Source organism: Schistocerca cancellata, chromosome 2 (assembly GCF_023864275.1).
Source record: "Schistocerca cancellata isolate TAMUIC-IGC-003103 chromosome 2, iqSchCanc2.1, whole genome shotgun sequence".
Lineage (NCBI taxonomy): Eukaryota > Metazoa > Arthropoda > Insecta > Orthoptera > Acrididae > Schistocerca > Schistocerca cancellata.
This window is the reverse complement of record NC_064627.1, coordinates 295,694,516-295,706,835: the sequence shown is the minus strand read 5'-3', so window position 1 is coordinate 295,706,835 and position 12,320 is coordinate 295,694,516. Positions and strand designations below refer to the sequence as shown.

The window sequence follows — 12,320 nt, the reverse complement described above, 5'->3', positions numbered from 1 at the left end:
ACTGTTTTCAGTTTGACAACTAAGTATGCTGCATACCACGAGACATCTCTGTGTAACTTGTACAAACAATAATGTTGGATAATTGGAACATTGGAAGAGCGTCTACTCATAAACCACCACAATAGGAACAATTATAAAGGGCTGGCAGGCAAACATATTTAAGAAACGAAGGTAAATGTCAGATTTAAGAATTTTTTAAAATGTGTCACATCAGAAAAAAAGGCAGGAAACAGGAAAAATATAAATGAAGGGACACATTTAAGAAAGAAAAGGAAAAAGTTCTCCACAACTGTATTTTCTCATGTGACAATCATGGGGAAAAAAGTCTGTTGAATGTATAAAACACAGAATATGAATAATAGCCAAGGCAGAAGATGGGGTTATCATACATGATATGACAGATGTGCAGGTCCCACTTCTCATTCAGTTGCATCACATACAATATGGTCTGTATCTGAATACCTCCCATTAGGAGTCACTTGTACCTCTTTTTGCCAAAAGTATGTGTAGTGACCAGAGAACAGTCTGTTTAGTATCTCAGTGATTTCATGTGAGTCTAATAGAACTCCTTTGGTACAAATGTGTAAGAAAGACACAGCAGTAAAATAACCACACTTAAATACTACCAAAGAGAAATACATCTAGGGCATGACAAGAGTTATAAGTAAACATTGCTTTAGTATTTTTGCACAAAACAGCAGAAGACACTTTAAATCAGAATGAAGAGCCAATATACAAAACTGATTGATGAAAAGGTATATTTACAGTTGTTTAACATTAGTAAGAATATCATCTGCAGTCTACAGAAATTATGCAGGTAAGTCCTCGAGGTTACAGTTTTCAGCCATATAATCATAGTGCTAATAAAAGAAATTGGCATCAGCTATACACACAAGAAGCAAAGTAATGTCTCAGATAATAAGTGTTGATTCATATTACATTAAACAGCTCTTTCAATACTGTGTGCACTAGAGCATATGTGAACACAGGATGTTGTAGCATTAATTTTGTAGAAACTGTTTCCAATGGATTTTTTTAAACTCTGTAGTAACCTGTTTCTGATTTACATTGATTGAGCCAAGGAACACTTTAGCACAGTAAATAACACAATATAAACAGTAAACAAAAAACTGCATTTGGAACCCAAGACAGCAACAAGGACAGAAAACAGTCACAATCTAATAAAAAATAATAGTAAGAATCCATAATGGAGGCTAATATGCAGTAACCAGCAGACAAATTTAGGAGAAAGGATTGATAAATACAAATATGTCTCATCAGATACAGTTAGTATAAGAAAATCTGACAATTAAAATCTCACATTGTTATTAATGCTTCTAATATTAATATTATTATATGTGAAAAAGAGCAGGAGAGTTACAAATGTACTAAGCACAAAATAATAGTAAGAATCCATAATGGAGGCTAATATGCAGTAACCAGCAGACAAATTTAGGAGGAAGGACTGATAAATACACTCCTGGAAATTGAAATAAGAACACCATGAATTCATTGTCCCAGGAAGGGGAAACTTTATTGACACATTCCTGGGGTCAGATACATCACATGATCACACTGACAGAACCACAGGCACATAGACACAGGCAACAGAGCATGCACAATGTCGGCACTAGTACAGTGTATATCCACCTTTCGCAGCAATGCAGGCTGCTATTCTCCCATGGAGACGATCGTAGAGATGCTGGATGTAGTCCTGTGGAACGGCTTGCCATGCCATTTCCACCTGGTGCCTCAGTTGGACCAGCGTTCGTGCTGGACGTGCAGACCGCGTGAGACGACGCTTCATCCAGTCCCAAACATGCTCAATGGGGGACAGATCCGGAGATCTTGCTGGCCAGGGTAGTTGACTTACACCTTCTAGAGCACGTTGGGTGGCACGGGATACATGCGGACGTGCATTGTCCTGTTGGAACAGCAAGTTCCCTTGCCGGTCTAGGAATGGTAGAACGATGGGTTCGATGACGGTTTGGATGTACCGTGCACTATTCAGTGTCCCCTCGACGATCACCAGTGGTGTACGGCCAGTGTAGGAGATCGCTCCCCACACCATGATGCTGAGTGTTGGCCCTGTGTGCCTCGGTCGTATGCAGTCCTGATTGTGGCGCTCACCTGCACGGCGCCAAACATGCATACGACCATCATTGGCACCAAGGCAGAAGCGACTCTCATCACTGAAGACGACACGTCTCCATTCGTCCCTCCATTCACGCCTGTCGCGACACCACTGGAGGCGGGCTGCACGATGTTGGGGCGTGAGTGGAAGACGGCCTAACGGTGTGCGAGACCATAGCCCAGCTTCATGGAGATGGTTGCGAATGGTCCTCGCCAATACCCCAGGAGCAACAGTGTCCCTAATTTGCTGGGAAGTGGCGGTGCGGTCCCCTACGGCACTGCGTAGGATCCTACGGTCTTGGCGTGCATCCGTGCGTCGCTGCGGTCCGGTCCCAGGTCGACGGGCACGTGCACCTTCCGCCAACCACTGGCAACAACATCGATGTACTGTGGAGACCTCACGCCCCACGTTTTGAGCAATTCGGCGGTACGTCCACCCGGCCTCCCGCATGCCCACTATACGCCCTCGCTCAAAGTCCGTCAACTGCACATACGGTTCACGTCCACGCTGTCGCGGCATGCTACCAGTGTTAAAGACTGCGATGGAGCTCCGTATGCCACGGCAAACTGGCTGACACTGACGGCAGCGGTGCACAAATGCTGCGCAGCTAGCGCCATTCGACGGCCAACACCGCGGTTCCTGGTGTGTCCGCTGTGCCGTGCGTGTGATCATTGCTTGTACAGCCCTCTCGCAGTGTCCGGAGCAAGTATGGTGGGTCTGACACACCGGTGTCAATGTGTTCTTTTTTCCATTTCCAGGAGTGTAGAAATATGTCTTATCAGATACAGTTAGTATAAGAAAATCTGACAATTAAAATCTCACATTGCATTTTATTATATTTTGTGGTGCTAATGTATATGCAAAATTTTAGTTTATTTTTATGGTATGGAAAGTTTCAGCAGAATATAAATAATTAAGAATAAAGGTAACAACTTACTGCATGGAAGAATCATTGAGACATTGACCCCCCCCCCCCACACCCCCATACTCACACATACATGCATACATACATACATACATATACACACCTGTACAGCTACATTGTGCTGGATGAATCCACAATTGTGGAACTGCAGTTTGGCAGTTGAATACACTGTGCAGAGCTTGCAGTTCGACACAGTTAGATGGGTGTGAGGAGAGGAGTTGTGTCAGGTGGAGTGAGCAAGGGGAGAAAGGAGGCAGGTGGCAGGAGAGAAGGTGGCTGATGGCTCAAAGGGAGGCAGCAGGTGTATGAAATAGGGATGATGGAGGAAAATGCAGTAGGTGAACATGATAGGAATATTATACATGGGCACCAGGGCCAGTGAATTTATGCAGCTTATGATTATGATGACACATGGGGGGTAGATGTGACGAGAATGTCATGTTGTTGATTGTCAAAGGACTTACTATTGTCTTAGTGCTGATCTGATTATCTACTTCAATACTTTGCTGCTATTTACTGTTTCATAGTTACAGAAGTTGAAATTTAGTGCATCTGTGTCTACAACAATGTTAGCATAACTGTATCTAGAAGATAACGTGTGTTACAAAGAAAAAAAACAGCCTAGTCCATCAAAATGTAAGCACTGATTGTCACTCTGTGAAAATATTAGTATTTTTATGCAATTGCTAGTAGCATGGTAGGACAGTTTGACAATACAGACTATAAAGATACATAAGTACACATTAAGTTAAACAATGGAAAATCCTAGGTGGAATGTATCAGTATTATGAAAAGGATAATAGCTACTCACCATGTAATGGAGATATGGACTGCCAGAGAGGCCGGCCCCTCCTGCTGGAGGTTTGAGTCTTCCCTTGGGCATGGGTGTATGTGTTATTCTTAGCATAAGTTAGTTTATGTAGTGTGTAAGTCTAGGGACCGATGACCTCAGCAGTTTCATCCCTTAGAAATTCACCCCACCCCAGAGAGGCACAACACTGTCGGAAAGTGTACATCTCTCTCTCTCTCTCTCTCTCTCTCTCTCTCTCTCTCTCTCTCTCACACACACACACACACACACATGCACGCACGAACGCACGCGCACACACACACACACACACACACACACACACACACACACACACACAATGATGAAAACACAACAACAAACAAGCCAGATGGCTCCAGCTGTCAGAGACTGTGGTTGTGTGTGTGATGCATCTGTGTGTGTGTGTGTGGGGTCTGACAGTCTTTTAATTGTGCCTATCTGTAACTCAGCATCTCTGCTGTATGGTGAGTAGCAACTATCCTTTTCATAATATTGTTACACATTAAGTCAGTTATTCATGAGAAGGGAAGACGAGAACTGGTAAAGAACTCTTTGGGATATGATTATCTGGGAATTGGCATCTTCAAACCAAGTGTAGGACTTAGGGATGCCAGCTGCATTCTTTGAGGAAGACTATTAGTAAAGAATATTGTTCAACAATAGTACAGGGTGAAGACAACAGTTTGGACCACAGCTGCAATCACCTGAGATACATCATGTTTTATTAGATTCACCAGATCAATAACAACAAAACAAATGGAAATCGTGGTTTACTTTAACCTCGTACAGTTTTTCGATGGCTTCATATAAGCAAAGTTGCTAAATTTCAGGCAAAATATTTTATTAACCATAATTCAATAACTACACATTTGCAGACCTATGTTTATATGAACTTTTACTTTACCTTTACTTGTAGAATAACATATTAAAATAATTGCATATCATCGTGATATGTATAATACTAGTCACAATGTGTTGTGTCAAATAGTGTGTTGACACTAAAACACAACAAGTGAGTGCTTGCTATGAGCCAGAGAAACACCCTGTGACTAATATTTAGTATACTGTCATGCAGAAAGAGAGGTGAACTTCACAACTTACATGATTCCTGGATCTTCAGATGTTGCAGAACCAAAATTTGATTTTCCTTTATTTTTGTTTTCAGGATACTGGTTCTTTCACTGTCATATATCAAACCATGCAGAACTTGGTATGGGTGTAGTACTGAAAGTTGGTAGACATGATGAGATGGTATCAATTCCATCCGATTTTCCGCAGTGTGGAAACTGGAAGTGGACTTACCATGAAGAAGTTGCTGGATCAGCAAGATCTTATGGAAGTTTAGTGGCACTGTTGTTTTGTTTGTCCCTCCTGGAAGTGTATTACATAGGCATGGTGTGATATGTTCTGTATTTATTGAATTAAAATTATTTTATTCTCAAAATAACTAATTTCAAGCAACTTTGTTCTGTTATGGTTTAATAGTTTTGGAAATTTTTGTATATAATAAATTTAAAGATTCTTGCAGAGTGATTTTTAAATGTAACAAAGATTATTATAAGCTCTGAGATATTTAAGGTGCTCCACTATGTTACTAACTTAGGATAAAAATATGTTCACTGAATGAAACATTTTTAGGAATTGATGTCATGCTGCTCTGCAAAAAATTGTTGGAGTTTGAAGGGATTGTTGGTTGAGTGGAAAATAGATGGTACTTGTTTGCAATGATTATGTAAGTAAATGATTAAAGTTTTGAACAATATAAAAATATCAATATTTTATTAAACTACCTTGAACATGAACTGAAATATAAGGAAATAGTAACATTGAATTAATGGGGAAATTGACAACTAAAATTGCTTTGGAGCCTATTGCTGATGAATACACATTGTCTTGGATCTTCCTGATGAATGTAGTTAGTCATTGTTGCCCTCCCCCCTCCCCCTGACAGACACACACACACATAATGTACAGATAATACTTACATATGAGTGTTTCAGGCCTCTATGCATTAAAAGTAAGCACTATGTTCAAGTTGAATTTGATTTGCTATTAACAAAGTACTGTGAAATAGACTTCAACATTAAACAATCTATTTTTTTTTACAATAGGATTCTTAAAAAAATGCTACTTTAATGCAAAAATATCCTTAAAAACAAATGTCAGTTTTTGCTGATATCATGGAATTCTCTTAGTTCATAGAATGGTTGCTTCAATAAATAGCCATGATTATTAACTTTGAAAGTGCTGTTGTAGCAGCTATTGCAGTATCCATTTGAACTATTTATCCATGTGTTTGGGGTACAACAGCTATGATAGCACACAAATTATTGACACTTATTTTAATCTGAATAACAAACATCATTAACACGTACACATTGAGACTTTGTGACTTATAAATTGCAACAAATTAACACTAAGCACAATGTGTCTCTAATAATCAAAGAAGTTCTCACAGTCTACTTTCATGGAGCATTGCTTAACAAAGCAACTGCCAAAACAATGATGATTGGCTTGTGATCTCATTGACATCTGTCAAACACAGTATGTGATAATCATATTTTCTGCATTAGCTCCATAGGGGGGAAGCAGAGCATCATCCAAATAGCTTGTCTGAAAATGAATTTGGCAACAGGCAGGTCAGTGATGTACTGCCAGGTTGGCAAAGGCTCTGGTGGCTGTAGAAAGCATTTCTGTGGAAAGCAGGTGACAGAAATGGGAAGACCTTCCACTGGAAAGAGCACAATGTAGTTAGACTTCAGAACCAGGAGTATCAACAAGTTGCAATTGAAGTTTGGATTATACATCATGCAATAGGTTCTAGAGTACCACATCAGATTCCTGTGCCTTTGCAAGCTGAACAGACTCAATAAAATCTGTCACACTTTTAACTCGCAATAGATAGTTGGTGACCATGTTGTTTATATCAGACATTAAGCATATTTCAGTGCTGAATTGAAAAATAGATTCCAGATGATTCTATTACTGCAGTCAACATTTGTTGTTATTTTTCCTGAAGGCATAGATAAACAGCTTGTGATTGGTAAATTTCATAAATTCTCTAGCCCTCGACTGTGGTCAAAAGCACCTGACAGCTTCATACACAGTCAGAAGTTCATGATCACATGCATACCATTTCTGTTGAGATGTGGAGAGCTTATGAAAGAAGAAGCAAAATGTTGCCAAATGCATTTCACTTGCTGCTGCAACACTGCATCAATAGCTGTCTGACTGTCATCAGCTATTAAAATGCTGTGTGTGTCCTGTGCATGGTATGCCAGGTGTGCAGCATTTGCTAGGCTTTGCTTCAGTACTTCAAAAGCAGAGCTCATCTTATCTGTCCAGTGGATGGGTGAATACCTCTTAGTCTTGGGTCCAATAAGTGATGCAGCTGATGGTTCTTGCAACTTGATTGAGTGGGCAAATGTTGCTGGAAAAAATTCAGCATCCCCAAGGAACAGCATAGCTCCCTGATGGTTTACGGACACAGGATTTTCATGATAGTTTTTCTGGTGGTGGCAGTGACCTTGTAGGTGAAATTAGATGGCCAAAAAGGGAATCTATGCAACAAAGACACCATCTGTGACTCCCAAACACGAAAAATCTGAAAATATGTAGCATCTAAGGATTCCAACTGTCAAATAGCTGTCAAACAATTATCACAAAAAATTTCATTTATAAAAAACTATGTGATTATAATAATATTATTTCATAACAGACAGCTCATAGTTAGCCTCTGGATGCCAAATGATTATCAACACCACATAGTCATTAGTAAAAATGTAATTTATGAAGATGTCATTATTGATAATAAATAAGGTGTAAATAAGAGTCATTATTCACAATACCCACAAGTGAGCTTGAAAATGGCACTGTAAGCTGAAACAGATGAGCTTGTTGTGGACAAATTACTAAATACAAACAAAGAAAGATTACATTGCAGCCACTGGATGCAGCGCTGAGAAGCTGTGGGACAGAGCGCGGCAGTGGGAGGGTGGGTGGGTGGGTGGGTGGGTGGGTGGGTGGGGGGTATGCAAAAAAGGAGAAGAGCAGGGAAAGAGAAAGAATGTGTTTTAGGGATAACTCCCATCTGTGCAGTTCAGTGGAGTGGGGGATCCAGATGGCTCAGGTAGCGAAGCAGCCATTGAAATTAAGCATAATATGTTGAGCTGCATGTGGTGCTACAGGATGGTCTATTTTACTTTTGGCCACTATTTGTCAGTGGGCTATCCTTGTGGACAGCTGATTGGCTGTCATACTAACATAAAAACCTGCTCAGTGATTGCAGCAGGGCAGGAGTATGATATAGCTCCTTTCACAGGTGACCCAACCTCTGGTGAGGTAGGATAAGCCTGTAAAAGGATGGAATAGGAAGTGTTGGGTGGGTGGATCAGGCACCTGGGTCTTCCACAAGAATAAGATCCGTGTGGCAAGGGATGAAGATTGGGAGTGCCATATGATGTTTTGGAGATTGTGTGTGTGACAGAACATCACATTGGGAGGGGTGGGAAAGATCTTGTGTAGGATGTCCCTTATTTCAGGGCATGATGATAGGGAATAAAAGCCCCAGCAAAAGCTGAGTTTCAGTTGATAAATCCAGGATGATACTGAGTGACAAAGGGAGCTCTCCTTTGTAGCTAGTTCTTGGGGATGGTGAGTGGATTGGGGGGTGTGAAGTTAAATGGCATGGGGGATGTGTTTGTGGACCAGATCTGGGGGATTGTACATGTCTGTGAAGGCATACTGGGCAAAGAATCTTTCATCACTGCAGCCTCCTGATGCTACACCTTTTGGCAGTCTAGTCCCTGCGTGCTCTTCCAGACAGTGCTCTTCAGCATACTGGGCAAAGAAGCTTTTGTCACTGCAAATATGCCATCCATGGACGGCCAGGCTGTATGGGAGAGATTATTTGATGTGGAAGGGATGACATCTGTCAAAATGCATTTAATGTTGGTGGTTGGTGGGTTTAATGTAGATACAGGAGTGGATAGGGCCATCAGAGAGGAGGAGGTCAATGTTCAGGAAGCTGGAACACTGGTTTGAGAAGGTCCAGATGAAGCAAATAGGAGAGAAGGTGTTGAAATTGTGAAGGAAGGAAAATAGCATATCTCGCCTTGAGTCCAGATCATGAAGATATCATCAATAAATCTGAATCAGACTAGGGGTTTGGTGTTTTGTGATTCCAGGAAGGTCTCCTTTAGATGGCCCATAAACAGGGGGGGGGGGGGGGGCATAGGAGGGTGCAAATGCAGGTGCCCACATCTGTGCTGCAGATTTGTTTTTATGCCTTCCCTTCAAAGGGTAAGTAGTTGTGAGATATGATAACGTTAGTAAGATGTATGAGGAATGAGATAGTGGGTTTGGAGTCTGAAGGACATTGGGAAAGGCAGAGTTCAATTTTGGTAGACCATGGACATGAGGGATGTTGGTGTGCATAGGTAAGTGGCATCAACAGTAACGAGTAAGGATCCAGAAAGTAATGGAGTGGGGATGGTGGAGATTCGGTCAAGGAAGTGGTCAATGTCTTTGATGTGGGAGGCTAGGTTATGGGCAACTGGTTTGAGGTGTTGATCAACAAGGACTGGAATTCTTTCAATGGGGCCACAGTAATCAGCTACATTGGGGTATCCAGAATTGTTGGATTTGTGGATTTTGGGGAGGATGTAGAGGGTTGGTATGCATGGTATGATAAGAATGTGGAGCAAAATGGATTCAGAGGAGAAGTTCTGGAAAGGGCCTAAGGCTTTAAGCAGAGATTGAAGTTTATGTTGGACTTCTTTGATGGGATAATTCTGGCAGACTTTGTAGGTGCTTTACTACCCAAGCCATCTGGATACTTCCACCTGCCACCTGCTTTTCTGAACTGCACAGATAGGAATCGTCCTTACAACGCATTCTTCACTCCTGGAATCATCCCGGCCTCAACCTCCAGTAACCTACTGTCCCCATGTCCTCCAACCAACAGTTTCCACCCCATCTGTCCTGTCACCTCCTCCGTATTGTCATCTCCCACCCTCTTTGTGTACTGCCCTCTGTCAAAACACCTACCCATATTTCCCCTTCCCCACTACTCTCCATTATCAACTCCCTCCCCCCCCCTCCCTCCCCCACCCTCATGCCCCACAGCCTCCTGATGCTGCACCTGTTGGCAGTCTAGTCTCTGCACGCTCTCTCGGACAGTGCTCTTCTCCCCTCCACCTGTACCCTGCTATCTGTCCCCCTTCCCTGCCCCCTCCAGATTACTGCTTCCATTATCTGTGATAGTTGCTTTCTCGTCCAAGGTGCTGGAAATGGCAGTCATGTAGCGTGAGGTGTGCTTTCTTGTGTGAATGAATGTGTGTGTGTTTCCTTTTGTGATGAAGGCTCTCTCAACAGAAAAGAACAAACCCCGTGGTCTTTATCAGAGCAGTTTGAAATGTTTTACCTTGTATCTGGACCGAAGCTCAGAAAATTAGATTTGTTGTTGGATACACACAGAGTGACATTCTGCTACAGGTAAAGACATTATGAACAGTTTGAGAGAGCATTTCTGGATAAATATTGGTCTGAGGCCATACAAGAGGCTCAGATGTGAAGTATTCAACCCAGCTCCATTCAGTAGGAAACATGGAAGCATAAGGGGCTATTTTGAAAAATATTTGAATAAAACCAGATACTGGACAAACTCGGTATCTCAAGTAGGCATGCTGCAAATTTTAAAGAGCCGTCTACCTGTCCAGATTAGGGAAAAACTCATTACCATTCTGGAACATGACACCGAATACTTTCTATCTGTACTGGACTCAATAGATTTGATATACAAAGAGAGACCAGTACAATTCAAGCCTGTTAATATGTAGATAGTGCCACAGAGATTTATGGACCAACAAGTGAACAACGGATTCATAGCACAACATGGATGGCAACCTTACACCCACAGACATATGGTAACAGTAACGGTAATCATAACAGCAATGGCAAAAGCTGTAAATTCAAGGCCAGATATAAAAGAAATGGGCAGAAATTTAGCAAAACAACTACAATGGGCAAGTAGTAGCGTATAGCCAGCCTGTACAATACTGGCGATAATCAGCCGATCACTTGGTAAACACAAAACAATACCATACAGCCAAATAATCCACAGACAGCAGAATTTGGCAAGCACATTTGCCAAATAACATGCAAAGGCAAAGAGAATTTCAGTCAAGAGCCTCACAGGATCTTAACTGGTGAAATCAAATACCAAAAGTCCATATAGCAGAAGTTATACCTAACCCAGATGACACCGCGACACTGGAAAACTTGAACTGGTCATGGTAGGCCCCCATTCTGTGACCTGGAAGGAGAGTGGGGCCATGAGCTTGATTGACACTTGCTTCATCAGATACAATCAAGGTAGTGATGTGAAAGATGATCTGTATCAAAGTAGTGAGGATACATAGGAAAACTTGACAGAGGGCAAGATACAAGCTACTATTAAAGCCAAAATCTTTGACCGTGATGTACCCATTGTGGTTGACACAGGTGCTACAACTAATTTGATGTCACAGGGATTCTTTCAAGAACTGAAGAAACGTGGGTGTATGCCCACACTGCCAGTGCAAAATTGCAAGGTACAAACTCCAACTGGTCAGAAAACAGAAGGAGTCAAAGTACAAGCTATAATTCCCATAAACAGTTATCTGTACAATGCAATTTTTTAATAGCAGAGAATTAATAGTTGACTGTTGAATTGGTATGGATACATTTAGGACATACCAAGTACAAATTGATATAGGCAAGGGCCAATGTCATTTCACAGTAAATAACCAATTATTTGCAAGAGACCTAATCAGGGGAAGTACACACAGGCATAAAACTGAAGTTACTCACAACTTTGAGGTTCAATTGGTAAATCACATAGTCATATTTGACAAAAAATAAAACAATGAAAAGTTGGCAGCAGAAAAGCTGCAACGTACAACACAATTTTATATAAGACAAATGGTGTTACTTAGAATACATCCCAAATCCACAAAAATTGGAAAACTGAATTGTAGGTGGCAACTACTATACACCAAACCATACATAATTACTAAAATCCCCTACCTGAGAACATAGAGATTGATACACACGAATACAGGTACCCTTACAAAGACTTGAAAATGTTTATATATTGAAAGAAGGACTGTATACCCTCTAAATTGTATATATGTATAATAATATTAGATTTAGAATACTAGAAAGACACATTCCAGAATTTATGTAGTTAGTAGTTAAGGAAAATTTTTGTTTGTATTTTTTGTTATATGTTAAATGTGTAAATGATGAGTACTTGTAACGAGGAAGAAGTTTACTTTTATGTGTCTAGAGATGATGATACTCTAAATACAGTGCTTTGCCTTGCACATAGCCCAGTTGTATACAAATAAATCAATTTGTGAAACACTCGGTAGCGTGCAATGCAATACGTA

The 12,320-nt window shown here is 41.0% G+C and overlaps 1 protein-coding gene across 1 annotated transcript in view; it reads left to right on the top strand.

The window, feature by feature from the left end:
* Window positions 1-5,640, top strand: part of LOC126161661 (uncharacterized) — a 221,210-nt gene extending 215,570 nt beyond the window's left edge. Inside the window, exon 11 of the mRNA XM_049917656.1 lies at window positions 5,054-5,640. Coding sequence (XP_049773613.1) covers window positions 5,054-5,289 — 236 coding nt within the window. The 3' untranslated portion in view covers window positions 5,290-5,640. The remainder of the gene's footprint in view (window positions 1-5,053) is intronic.
* The last annotated feature ends 6,680 nt before the right edge of the window (window positions 5,641-12,320 follow it).